This window comes from Rattus norvegicus, chromosome 2 (genome assembly GCF_036323735.1).
Source record: "Rattus norvegicus strain BN/NHsdMcwi chromosome 2, GRCr8, whole genome shotgun sequence".
NCBI lineage: Eukaryota > Metazoa > Chordata > Mammalia > Rodentia > Muridae > Rattus > Rattus norvegicus.
In genome coordinates, this window is record NC_086020.1 from 175,088,522 (window position 1) to 175,103,072 (window position 14,551).

Here is a 14,551-nt window from a genome sequence, read left to right on the forward strand (position 1 = left end):
CAGAGAGAGATGCCACAATCGTGGCTTACATTCGGAAGTCAAGTCATTGACTTACTTGCCTCACATGCTATCATTGGAGGCTAAATATGGTCTAGGCTTCTACTACTGGGGTAGCTACCTTCCCTTAGGAAGGCTGTTTCCTCACACAGAGAAGAGGATAAAGCAGAGACAGGTTGAGCTAGGCTTTCAGTATAACGAAGTCATGACAATAACAGTCTCCCTTCACCCACTTTTTTCAGGATCTTGGCCACTCAGTCACCTCCCTTCCTCTAGACATGCTGAACTCAGCATATCTGCTCTATCAGTCCCACCCCCTGGGCCATTGGCTTTCGGTCATTTGATAAAGCTTCTGCTGCACACAGGACATCTCTCTTCCTTATCCTAGCACTCAAACTGAATACTGCTGCCTGAGGCCTTCAGCCTGTCTCAACACACCATCTTCAGCTGCCAGGGCCATGGCTCTATTGTTCAACTTGATACTGGGTGAGTGTTTCTGCTTCCGTGACTAATCCTGTCACAAAGGAGGCAAGGGTCCAGAGCTTTCTGGAGACTATACCAGAAGGATATTCTCCAATTCTGATTCAGGTATCTTTCAAAAACAGCTTCCCATATATGGTAACTTGTTCCAAACCTTAGAAAGCCCCTAAATCCATATTTGAAGTTTGCTTTGACTGCCAGATTTTTGTCTATTTCTTTATATTTGCACAAATTTTACATGCATTTCCTTTGATACACATGTACAATGTATAATGTAAAAAGACAATGACTGGATGTTGGGTAGCAGTGAGGTAGAGCAAGGAGAGAAAGGGCGTCTGTCAGGGGAATCTCCTGGGGTAGCTCACACCCCTTGAGAGTATTGTCTTTCTTGTAATAAGACTCTGACATCCTCCTTTTCTCATCTTATTAAAAGACTTTATTAAAAAATAAGGGAATAAAGAAAAGAGTTGCGAAATAACAATCTCTCATTAGTCTATTATTAGTCTAGTGTCTTCTAAAAACATATTCACAGGGTTCTCTAATTTTCCTAAGTCAATCTAGATATTGGACAAGCTGCAGTTTTGGATTGCAAAGGAACGTGTACTTTAGTCATGGCTCTTAACTGAATTTGTAAGTTACCATACTTCACTGAAATTTTGCTCTCTGAAGTAAAGATGATGTTAAAACCCCAGAAGTTTTAAAAAGGATTTTGTACTCTGTCTGTGTTTGTGTGTACCACAGAGGAAAGACTTGGGTTGCTGGTTAACCTTATATTGAGACTGTCCAATAGGCCTGAGTTGGTCTAGGTTGGTTGGTCAGTGAGCACTGGAGAATTTCCCTACTCTGCCTATCTAATACTAGGATTACAAGTTCATGCCTGTCTGGAAGTCTTTTAATAATGAAATTAGTATGTGACACCTAATGGTGTCTACTGATCTGCTACCCTAATATGTCACATCCATTTTTAGTATCTTAACTACCTAGAGGATAACCAAAGCCCACACTTCTCTCAGCTTCAGACATGTATGACCCATGAAGGGCCTTGACGTATCTTAAACATCTCTGCATCCAGGTAGAAACCAACAACTAGCTTTGCCTCTTGTGGATTACAGCTGAGCCTTCAAGGTCTCACCTGAAGTCTTATCTCCTTCAGAAAGTCATTCAGATCTGTGCCAACTGCACTCATCCCTCCAGTAAACAATGTTGAGAGGCTCCAAGCCATTTACTGACAATCATTTCCGCTCCTGTGTGCCAGCCTGTCGCACTCCCTTTCCTTCTAATGCTTCTCAGTCCTGTGTGGGAGGTTATGCAATGCATATACAAAGTAAAACCGAGTTTTAGAAAGTTGTAATATACAAGCCTCAGTCTGAGTGGCCTCACTGTGAAGACTAAGAGGCTCCTGAAAGCTATTTATAAAAAGAAGTATTTCAGGATTAGTCACTGAGCTATTTGAAGCTGTTTGAAAAATTCTAGACTGGTCCAAAGATATTTGCTCTCATGGGGAAATCCTATAGCATATGTGGCAGGCAAATTACACAATTAAAAATCCTTGGCTTCTGGGGCAACTGGTGGCTTCACAGTGTGAAGAAGGTGACAGACTGTACAATTATACAGATTGTGTAGGGGGGAAATGTTCCCACATTCCAATATGCCAGATTGGAATATGCTAGAATTTTGAACTAAATTGTTGATCCTGGCCTGTTGATCTAAATTGTCAATGAACCACAGTTTACAAGCAGTGACTAACTTTTATACTGTTAAATGGTGGAGGGAAATCAAAATCAAACTATCACTTCACAAATGCCTAAAAATTAACTGCAATTTAAAATGATGTCGATAAGAAAGGTTTCTGGGAATCTGGCAATGCTCATTGGTCCACGTACACTTGGCTCCTCTCATATCTCAGGGGCAGGGCTGAGCAGTTGTAACTGTGCATGCAGCCTACAACATCAAAAATCCTTATGGTAGGCTCTATACAACAGGATTTTCCTACTCCCATCTAAATGCAGTGCTAATGACCATGACAGATCATGCCTCTCTGCCTTGTCCACAACTGACTGTTCTGTGGGCTCTGGTGCTCTTTTCTGTGTGCCACATCACCACTCTCCCTCTGTAGGCAGCTACAGTTGGTCGGCATAAATGAGAGTGGTAGATACAACCTAGACCCATGCCTGGAGTGGAGCGGCAGTAATGTGTAATGAACAACTAACTTAGTTTGCTAGACTTGGCCTCTGTGTTTCCCATGGTGTCCTTTGAGGACCAGGAGTGCTAGGAGAAGATGGCCATGACAGGAATGCCCTTGAGGCTATGTGTCTCTCACTTTCCCTTCAGAAGTTTGGCAAGGAAACATGGTAATTTGAAAAAGGACTTTATGACCTGTGACCTTTCTTCTTTTTTCTTTTCTCAGCCCTCTTGACCATTTTTGTTGGACTGTGTTTCTCAGGTAAGGAGTTTTTTGTCTGTATTTGTTTTGTTTGCCTATTTGTTGAGCTCTCAAGAGACTTAGGACTTAGGCTCTAGGCTTAGAACTGACGAAAGTCTGTAGCTTCCTTGGCTGTATAAAGGTTCAATCCAGGCAGTTCCTTTCTAGAGTCTACGCCAGCCCACCAGCCTCGTGTGGATGGATTTTCACCTTCAGTATCTAGATGTACTCAGGGTGTTTTTCCTACTAATGATTTTCTGTGGCCCTAGAAGTTCATCCAACATCCAAACAGGATAGGTCCCTGCATCAGGCCCCTTTGTGGACCTGCTCAGAGAAGAGATTCATTTTGTCTTTCCAGGTTCCCCCGGCCATGTTTTTTTTTCCTCAGCTCTTTAGGTAGCCTTGAAGTAGAAATGCTTCTGTGCATCATGTGGCTTGAATGCAAAGGGGTTCAGCCCCTGCCCCGTCCCCCACTGGCTGCCTCTTCACGGAGCCTGTACAGTGGTGAGAGCGAGAGCAGAGACCGGGAAGAGGGGCAGAGGGAAAGGTGGAGAGAAGGAACCACAGACTGGTTTCAGTTTCTTTGACACTATCTCTCCATGCTCTGTTTAGTTGGATGGTAGGGGCTTGACCAGAGATAGTGCCACACATTTTACGGTGAGATCTTCTGCCACTTACTGTATCGGGATGCTGATAGGGCGATTCTCTGCCACACAGGTGCAGCTTGACGGATCAGGTGCTCGGCCGGATGCTGAGCTCACTGCATTTTTTTTTCTTAGCCCTCCATGGTTGTTGCCAATACAGGCACTGCCTGCTCTCTTTGGTCTCCCCTCGCACACATGAACACACACACACACACACACACACACACACACACACACACACACACACACACACACACACCCTACTTTCAAGCTTTCCGCTAATAAAACCGAGTAAGGGCACTGCTAGGAAGGCAGGTGCCTCTGTGTTTCCTCCCGAGCTTGAACTTCCTAAAGTCAGATATTTCCAGACCAAGTCTTCACTTACCCTCGCTGCACTCTTTGGTTACATCAGCTTTTCTCGAAACTACTCTGCTATTCTACTTCATAAAAAAAAATAAAAATTCATTAAAACAAGAATTTTACAATCCTAGTGAGCCCAATAGCAGCTTTTTCCTGCTCTGCAAAATAATGCCAGCCTAGACTTGAATCTTAGATCCAGTGACCTAAAGATTATCGCTACATACGGCTCATGATTTATGTAGGATTTATAAACTTGACATTCACATGTTCAACAGCGGGGACTTTCTTAAGTCGTTTTATTTTTAAATAAAGCATCCTTCATTTATTTTTGACAATTCCATGTGCAAAACTATATATCTTAATAATATCCATTCTCAAAATCTCCCTGCCACTTCCCCAGGTACCTTCAATGTGTCCCACATCCTCTTTCATGTTTTCTTAAAACAAAAGCAAAACAAGCAGACGAACAAAATTCAAAACATTAACAACAGCAACTGAGTTCACTTAGTGCTGCCCTTTCGGCTGTCAGCCGATCCTGTGTAGATCTACTGACCATAGCTGCAATTAGTGAAACAGCTTCGTGGTGCTCAGAAGACAGCATTCCACAGCACAACTCTAGCTCTTAACCTTCCCTCTCCTTCCACCATGTTCCCTGAGGTACAGATATAGCTATCTTATCCAGTGATCTCCAGTTATGGCTGGTGCCTACTGCAGAGAGAAGATTCTCTGCCTGAACTTGAAGGAAACACCAATGAATGTGTGCAAACACAAATATTTAGAAGGCTGTTTGACAGCATGTCCCCTTAATAAGACAATAGTAATAAGGTGCTCTCCCTCCCTGTGGCCTATGGTCTCCCTAGTCATGGACTTTTGATAAGGCTTACAGGACCAGGAAAGAATTCCCTCTTGGAGCAGGCCTCAAATTCAAGTGGGAAGCAGTTTATTATCCCCAGAACCAATTGGCATATTTTGCCTGGCAAGTCAGCTTGCAGTATGCAAGGTTCACCACTAGTACCCACCCATGGCTTTTCTCCCTCCTGGAGCCTACATTGTGCCTTTGACACAATGAAAGCTAGCAGGGAAGAACCGGTCAGGTCAGTTCCAGCTTAGTTCCTCTGTATCCTGCAACTACAGTCTGAATGTGACTTCAGCAAGTATGATATGATCTCACTTATGGTGAGCAGCCAAGAGCAATGGCCATCGCCTGTGTTGTTCAGGAGCCCCTGGGAGCTTTCTAGCCAGTGAATCACAAGGAGGTAACTCAGACTGGACACTGGGATTTGCATGTCTTCCAAGGGGAATCATTACTTACCCATACAGCGTACCTGTGTTTAAATTTATCCTTCTTTCTAAAAAGTTGTATTTTTAATTAGCCTACAAAGTAGTAGGCTTCCATAATGGTTCTTCATTTATCTTTGGTTTTGGTTAACCTACCCCATGCCTTCCTCTCTTCTGTCTTTAAATCCAAATTCTGCTTAACCCTTTAACCATCAGGGTTTTAATCCTTTGAAGCTCTGACTGTTCTCCTACTAGATCTTTTTCGAGCTAGGTTTTTTGAGAGGGACAATGTTGTAGGAAACAAGAGGGAAAGAGAGGAGGAGGAGGAAGAGGAGGGAAAAGAGGAGAATGAGAACAAGGAGGACTAGGAGGAGGATGAAGAGGAGGCAGAGGAAGAAGAGGAGAATGAAGAGGAAGAAGCGGAAAAGGAATTAAAATGGAAAGGGAAAGATGAGAAGAGATTTAATACATTAGCCTCAAATCACATATCACTACTACCTCAGTATGGCTACCACAAGAGAAACTCATGGGCAAAAATTTGTAAGACTAGCATCCTTACACAGACCTGGACTGGGACTCAGCGAGCCATCACTTCTATGAGAGTTTTCCTTGTCTATGAAATTGTGGGCAGACATTTATTGGTCCTCTCATTCTGACCACTAGAGGGTCTAAAATCTCTGCCAAGTCTTCAGCCAGCTTATTCATCTCAACCATCAATCTGAAAAGAATATCAGTATCTAGGTGTCTTGAAATGGCACTCTTGGTAGTGTACAATTAAGAACATAAGCATATCCAGAAGTTTCTTTACATCTCCTATTCTGATTCCAGCTCCCCATGCTGTTTGTCAAAGGTATAAGGGCCCCAAACTGACTGCATATAGCCCCACACACCCTTCTGCTTCTCTGAGGCCTCCAGCTAATATCTCATCCCTTTTCAGAGTCTCCAACTAGAGTGCGGCTAGTGGGAGGCGCCCACCGCTGTGAAGGGCGAGTGGAGGTGAAACACAACGGCCAGTGGGGGACTGTGTGCGATGACGGCTGGGACTTGATTGATGTGTCTGTGGTGTGCCGGGAGCTGAATTGTGGAGCAGCGAAAAAAACCCCGAGTGGTGCATCATATCATCCACCAGCATCAGAAGGGCAAAGCGTTCTTATTCAAGGAGTTGAATGCAGTGGGGCGGAAGACATGCTGGCTCAATGTACGCTAAATTACGATGTTTTTGATTGCTCGCATGCAGAAGATGCTGGGGTACAGTGTGAGAGTAAGTATGGAAGGCTCAAGGACCATCTTCTAGTATCCTATGCCCCAGGCAGCCATTTTGTTAGTCTTTGATTCCTGCTGTGAATATTCACACGGTGCGAAGATGAATGACGGCAACACCATCCTCTACATGTTACACGTTCTTGATTACAAGACTTGGATATAATAATGGCTGTGATTATTATCCACATGGCTTCTTCCTTCCTTTCCAGGCAGATATGAGATCCAATTTCCCTTATTCATGGACATGCAAATAAATCTGTGCAGATCTGTCAGCCACTGGACACTTGTTCAATGTCTGTGTGGAGTTATGGGAGAGCCCATGAGGTTTAATAAGTGTTTTTTTGTGAACATTTTACTTCTTTTTTTTTCAGAGCTGGGAACTGAACCCAGGGCCTTGCGCTTGCTAGGCAAGCACTCTACCACTGAGCTAAGTCCCCAACTAACATTTTAGTTCTTTAGTTGCCTATCAGCTTAAGTGGGGAGGGGGAAGATACTTGTGGGAAGTCAAAGCAACCTCACAGGTAGATGGAACAGGCATATAAATATGGAATCGATGCAATCGCACAAAGAGACAGACACACGGACACAGTGTTTCTTCACTGTTCTGCATAATTAGCTCTCTATGAATTAACATTATGCGTGTGCTTTCTCTAAAGACTGTGATCTAATTGCAAGGCCGCCTCCATCCCCTTCTTTTTGTGTCCCTGCAGGATTTACCATTAGAGAAAAGATGAGCTCCCCAATGTTAAATTCTCCTATTTTTTAGAAAAGTCAAGGTTTGGGAACATTAGTAAGGGATACTTGATTTATGCCAGCATAGAGCCAAAAAATATTTTGACGTTTCAGTTAATATGTGTGTTTATTATGTTTGGTGCTTTTTCAACATTAATCTATATGTTACATAATATAATTACACATATATAATATACATAGATTAATATAATCTATATTATATAGATTACATATAATATGTATTTTGTATTAATTTGTAGTGCTTTCAACTGTCTCTTGTGAGGAGTAATTAGAAGTTGAATATGGAAATAATTTGAAAAACTAAAATGCCCTGGGCAGTGGTAGCACATGCTGTTAGTCCCAGCACTTGGGAGGTAAAGGCAGGCAGATCTCTGTGAGTTCAAGGCCAGGCTGGTCTACAGAATGAGTTCCAGGACAGCCAGGACACAGAAGAGCCCTGTCTCAAACAAACGAAAAACAAAACAAAAGAAAAACTAAAATGCTACAGAAGTGAGTATGATTCATGTAGGGACTGGGAAACCATCACGTCATTCTCTTAACCACCATGTACCATGTGGTGCTACAACTCTAACAGCCTCATAATGAAGGCCAAGAACTGAGCCATGTGTAATCAGACTCCCTTTTCCGAAAACACCGTGTTCTGACATGGAGCAGACATTGCCTCTCCCTTTCTTTCCAGACCCAGACAATCCAGAGAATGTGCGGCTAGTAGAGGGCCTCGGGCGCTGCCAGGGTCGACTGGAGGTGTTCTACCAGGGCCAGTGGAGCACTGTGTGCAAAGCAGGCTGGAACTTACAGGCTTCAAAGGTGGTGTGCAGGCAGCTGGGCTGTGGGCGAGCACTGCTGGCCCACAGATGCTGCAATAAGAATACCCAGGGCAAAGGACCCATCTGGATGAGCAAGATGTCATGTTCTGGACGAGAAGCAAACCTTCAGGACTGCCCTTTCAGTCCTTTGGAGAGCAATTGTACCCATGGCGAGGACACGTGGATGGAATGCGAAGGTAATGGACGATAATGACGTTGCATCTAGAAATTCGGTTTATTCATAAGTGCGGTTAAATGGAAACCCATGCAAACAATACCTACAAAGAACTACTCATGCGCTGGAAGGCCATTGCAATTTCATACGTTTGTATTGATTGCCAAATCTCTTAAGAATAACTCCTTTTGCAGAGGGTACACACTTAAAAATTGTATATTTTGCAATCATGCTGTGAACTATGATACAGAATGCTGTAAATAGGGTATAACTTCTGAGTTCTTCAGCCTTTAATAACCACTAGAAATTCATTATATATCTATAAATAACATATATTTACAAATAATGTGTGTGTGTGTGTGTGTGTGTGTGTGTGTGTGTGTGTGTGTGTGTGTATCATAATAAAATGAAAGTATTCTCGCTAGGAAAACAGACCTAGCCGCGGGGTTTGGAAATGGATCAAGTCTTAGGGAAGGAGCAGCTGTCACCAAAGCACATGGAGAATTTCAAATGTGCTGGCAGAGTTTTGGTGATCACATCCATAATCTTTTCTTTTTTCCTCTTTTCCTTTCACCTCTGACGTCACCGCCTTCCTCCTGCAACCTGCAGATCCCTTTGAGCTGAGGCTGGTAGGAGGAGACACCACCTGCTCTGGGAGGTTGGAGGTGCTGCACAAGGGTTCCTGGGGCTCTGTCTGTGATGACAGCTGGGGAGAAAAGGAGGACCAAGTGGTCTGCAAGCAACTGGGCTGTGGGAAGTCCCTCTTTCCATCCCCTAAAGCCCGCCAAAGCTTCGGGCCTGGGACAGGCCGCATCTGGCTGGATGACGTCAGTTGCTCAGGGAAGGAAGAGTCTCTTGAGCTCTGCCGGCACAGGCTGTGGGGATACCATGATTGCACGCACAAGGAAGATGTGGGCGTGATCTGCTCAGGTATGTCCTACTGACCTGCTAAGGCTGCACTTCCAAGGGATGAAGTAGAAGAAAGGCAGCGACACTCGACCGGTCATGGTACTTCTTTCTGGGTCGCAGAGTCGGCGTAGCCTGCACCTGCTCTGGACAAGCCTCGAGGGTTAGGAGCCAGGGTCCTAGCAGTAGTTTCGTGTTTCTTTGGGGGAGGGGAGAGGTCGGTATGGACACAGATATATATATATATTTTAATACAGTCATTGAATCTGAGAACAGGAGGATCGATGGATGTCCTTATAGTAAACGTGAGAAAAGTCAGTCAATATCGAGTTTTCCAAACAACGTAAACGACTTTTAAATCATACAGCAGAACTAAATTGATTGGTCTTTGGTTTCGGTACCAGATTAGTTCTAGGAGGTGACGCTGACCTTCAAACCCTAAATTTGAGCTAACTGTAGAAGGCAGCTTGACCGCACTGTGATGTTACTTCCTAAACCTTATTCCTAGAGTGGATGTGGGGGAGCCCTGCCTCTGGGCAGGGAACTCTTTGGAGAATGACTGAGAGCATCTTGCCAGAGAGTACAGGATGCCATCCCTGAGCTATTGGCCTCCTCCCAGGAGCCGAGGAAGAAGTTCCTTGCGAGAAGAATTTCGAGTGTTACCCCTGATTCTAGCTGTAGGACTGCAGCCCAGCTGTGGAATTAGGAGAGGGAGGTGGCCGTGCAGAGATCCTTGCTTTAAGCGACTTACTCTAAAGTGAGCTGAGAACTGATTTTAACAAAAAAGGTGGGAACAGTTAATGTCCAGAAAACAATAGATCTGGCCACTCTTCAAAATTTGCTTCACTTTGATATTCAGACAAAAAGACTCTTGTCCCATTTATCTCAAAGGTTTTTGCGAGCTTATAAGGATAAGACATGAATAGAGTCAACCATATCTTCCTCTGCATTCTGTGTCTATGGATTCAGAAGTATCTGGGAAGCACAGCTGCACCTGTACTGAACACACGGAATTGCTATTTCCTTAACAATGCAGTGTGACAGCCACTTATACCGTAATTGCATTGCATTCAGTGTTATAAGCAATCTAGCCATTACTCAGAGCATATAGAAGGATGTGCCTCAGTTGTATACAACTGTATGGGGGACTTTTGCTGCACCTGTGGATTTTGGCATCCTTGGAGATGCTGGCACCAGTTGTCTGTCAATGCAGAAGGTGATCTGTACTGTTTGTGACTCACAGGGGACATAGCTGCTGTACCTTTGGAGTATAAATCCAGCTTTTGACCTCTCTCATATCACTGTGGAAAGAGTTACACATGGGGCTTAGCTCTTTCCTATTCTGGCCCTTCATCTGCCCCCTTGGCCAGTTTAGCTTGAGTGGAACTAACCTTTCACAAGGTTCTAACTTTGCCCTCACTGCATTTTCCTCCTTTTTTTTTTTTTTTTACAGAGCTTTGATGTATGAGCTGGATCCCTGCTTGTTCATTGATTCTCCCAGTGGTTAAATCTGGCCTTGGGCTTTAGCCACCTCTCCCTCAACCTCTCAGGAGTCTGAACATTGTGCTCATATCTTGATCCAGCGTTACATGCTACCACAATCACCTCAAGATGTGAGCTGCTGTGCTCCTTGCCTGATGACATTTCCAATTTCCCTATGCTCACTGTTCACTCCTTGGTAACGTCCCCATCTTTACTTCTGCTCCCCAGCCTGCCTGCAACTCTTGGGCCTGCCAGAATTGTACAGGTCATGATTAAGGCACAGGCCATGATTAAGTCTGTGAGCCACACTGAGGATGTGACAACATGAGGAACACTTAAGAGGGAATGTGGGTAGACAGTATTTTGGAGGTTGAGGAGAAAATGCAACTGTTTAAATGCTTTTAAAACTTGTAACAAGTGAAGTGATCATGGCAATAACACTTTACTACTCTGTTTTCTCTCAGAGAAAGTAACAGGGTGGTTTCCTACAGCCCTCAAATGTTACCTGTTGAGTTCTAGATGTCTACCCAAAACCTCCATGTTTAAAGTTTGGTGTCTAATGCAACAGTATTCTGAGGTGGGGGCCTAGAGATCTAACTGCATCACATGATTTGATCCCTCAGCCTTTATGAGTGGATTAATCACTAGTGAATCCACTGGGAGATGGTAGATACTTCAGGAGTTGGGACCTAGTTAGAGAAGAAGTTAGTTGTTGGAGTGTGTCTTTGGAAGGGGATATTTTGTCCACAGCTTGACCACCTCCCCGTGTAGGTAGGTTGCTTGCATATCTTAGCTACTGCGTGTGAATTATACTACAATAAACATGATGAGTGTTCAGGTATTTCTTGGTATGTTGAGTCTATTTTCTTAGATTGATGCCTGAAAGTCAGTAGCATTTTTATACCCACATCTCATATCCATGAAAAGATCTTTCCAAACTCTGAGCAGTTCAGTTCTGCCCTTCCAGGTTCTGTGGGTAGATCCAGTTGTCCTTGAGGGCTAGTTAGCACTTTCTAGGGACTAGAGATTGTGACACAAAGTAGATTGTTTTATCCAGGTAAGTGGATTTCTACAAGTTATTCTGGATCTGAGAAAAGACATTTCTCACATGTGACAGAGACCGGAAGTTCAGAAGAAACCCTTACATGGAAACACTCGTGCACAGACGGTAACTGTATGAGGCACATGAAGGTCCAGAACTTGGGATCTAATGGCATTCCTGACTTCATGTAACAAACTGCTGTGTAATCACAGTAATTTTAAAAACTTAGTTGTCTGGTATTGGTTTTAGTGATTCTAACCAAAAGAACCCCAACTAGTTTACTCATTTCAAATTAATAAAGTGATAAGTCATCCACATTTCCTGATATTGATTAGATAAGTTAGTTGTTGGCAATGCAGAAATTGTCATTGCATTTATACAGCAAACTCACAAATAACATAGCATGGGGACCAGCTATAACAGGATAGCACTCTAAGAGTTGACCATGAGTGCCCTGGTTTGCCTATTGAATGTTTAAAAGCTAACAGTCACATACAATATTTGACTTGTGGGGAATGGGTTACCTCACCCAGGAAGATTTTTCTAGCTTCATCCATGTTTTGCTAATTCTGTAATTTCTTTCTTTTTTTAAAAAAAATATTTATTTACTTCATGTATATGAGTACACTGTCACTGTCTTCATGCACACTAGAAGAGGGCATCAGATCCCATTACAGATGGTTGTGAGCCACCATGTGGTTGCTGGGATTTGAACTCAGGACCTCTGGAAGAACAGTCAGTGCTCTTAACCACTGAGCCATCTCTCCAGCCCCCTGTAATTTCTTTCTTAACAGCTGAATAATATATGTCATTGTTTATTTGTACCAAAGTCTCCTTTTTCATCAGTTGATGGCCATTTACACTGTTAACAATTTCTGGCTATTTTGAATAAAGCAGTAACAAGTGTGGTGATTAAGTATCTCTCTAGCAGAATGTAGAGAATACTTTGGGTATATGCTGGATCTTAGTGTACTTAGTGTAGCCAGATCTTGAGATAGATCCCAACTTCCTGAGGAACCATCACACAGATTTCCCTCGTTGCTGTATAAGTTTGCACTCCCACCAGCAATGGATAAATGTTCCTTTTTTCCCATGACCTCATCAGCATGAGCTGTCATTTGTTTTATTGATCTTGGCCATTCTGACTGCTGTCAGGTGAAATCTCAAAGCAGTTCTGATTTGCATTTACCCGGTGATTAAGGGTGGTGACCATTTCTTTAAGTGCTTCTCAGCCATTTGTGTTTCATCCTTTGAGAGCTCTCTGCTTAGTTCTGGCCTCATTTTTAACTGGGTTGTTTGATTTCTTTATGTCCAGTATTTTTACTTCTGTATACATTTCAAATACCAAACCTCTTTTAGATGTCTAATTGGTGAAGATCTTTCCCCATCCTGTAGCCTGTAGCTTTGGCTGAATGACAGTGTCTTTTGTGAAAGTTCTTCAGTTTCGGAAGATCCCATTTATGAATTGTTGTCCCGAGTGCCTATGCTATAGGCGTCCTGTTCAGAAACTCCTTCCCTGTGCCCACGAGCTCAAGCCTGTTCTACACTTTTCTATCTATCAGGATCAGGTATCTGGTTTTATGTTGGGGTCCTTAGCCCCCTTGAAATTTGTGTGGTTTGCATTATTTTGCTGGCACCCATTCAGTTTGACCTGCACCATTTGTTGAAGATGCTGTCTTTTCTCCCCTATGTATTTTTGGCTTCTAGGTCAAAAATCAAATGCCCATAGGTGTGTGGACTTGAGTTTTTATCTCAGATTCTATTCCACTGATCATCATGTCCATTTTTATGCAACTGCCATGCTGCTTTTATTACTATCTGTAGTAATACTTTGAAATCTGGGATGATGATACCGCTAGCATTTGTTTTATTATTATCAGTATATGATCATCATCATCATCATCATCATCAAAGGCTGTTTTAACTATCCTAGTTTTTTTATGTCCATATGAAGCTGAGAATTGCTTTGTTTTGTTTTCAATTTTTGTGAAGAATCGTCTTTATGGCAATTGCATTGAATCTGTAAATTACTTTTGGTAAGGCAGCTATTTTCTCTATGTTAACCTTACTGATCCATGAGTATGGGAGAGCTTTCCACCTTCTGGTGTCTTCTTCAATTTCTTTCTTAAACTTTCTATTATACAAGTCTATCACTTGCTTGGTAAGAGTTATCTCAAAATATGTATTTCGAGATATTGTGGAAGGTACTGTTTCTCTGGTTTCTTTCCCAGTCAAGTGGTCATTTGTCTGTGGGAATATAACTTATTTTTCTGTGTTAATTTTGTATCTGTGTTTATTAGCTGTGTAAGTTTCCTGGTGTTTTCTTTTATATATAAAATCTTACCATCTTTAAGTAAAGATACTTGGACTTTTTCCTTTCCATTTGTGTCCCCTTTCATCTGCTTATGCTTTAGCTAAGGCTTCAAGTCTATACTGAATAGATATGGAGAGAGGAGAGAAGGCTGAGTGGGAAAGTAGGAGTCCACCCTGAGCAAGAGTACAGGAGAAAATAATCACAGATACCACACAGCAAAGGTTATTTTGAGAAACAATAAGTAAGATTTACTTGAGAAGAATCATTTTTCATGCTTCGTCTTCCATAATACACCAGGAACACAGACATAGTCACCTATGAAGGCTGCCTATGACTTGTTTTTTATCTGTAAGGTAAACTTCTGATTCGAGTGGGGATGGTCAGGAAGCCTTCAACAAGAAGACGCAGGCTGCTCATCTGTAATCCATAAGCCTTATTCTCACTAAGATTGTTTTGAAATGAACCATCCTAATTTTTCTCTCCACACTGGAAGTCTTAGCTAGTGCAACAAGGCAGGAAAAGGAAAAAAACAAGTATACAAACTGGAAGAAGACTAGAATGTTTTAGTTCACAGCTATGACCAAACGTAAAACTCACAATGGACTCTACCAAAATAAGGCTTTCAAGAA

The 14,551-nt window shown here is 42.7% G+C and overlaps 1 protein-coding gene across 1 annotated transcript; it reads left to right on the top strand.

Moving 5' to 3' along the window:
* The first annotated feature begins 393 nt into the window (after positions 1–393).
* Cd5l (Cd5 molecule-like) lies at positions 394–11,407 on the top strand. Its single transcript, NM_001025685.1, has 6 exons — positions 394–483; positions 2,885–2,920; positions 6,119–6,442; positions 7,877–8,200; positions 8,788–9,108; positions 10,538–11,407. Exons 1-6 carry the CDS (start codon positions 456–458, stop codon positions 10,543–10,545), a joined length of 1,041 nt encoding a protein of 346 aa, NP_001020856.1. The 5' UTR covers positions 394–455; the 3' UTR covers positions 10,546–11,407.
* Positions 11,408–14,551: the final 3,144 nt, after the last annotated feature.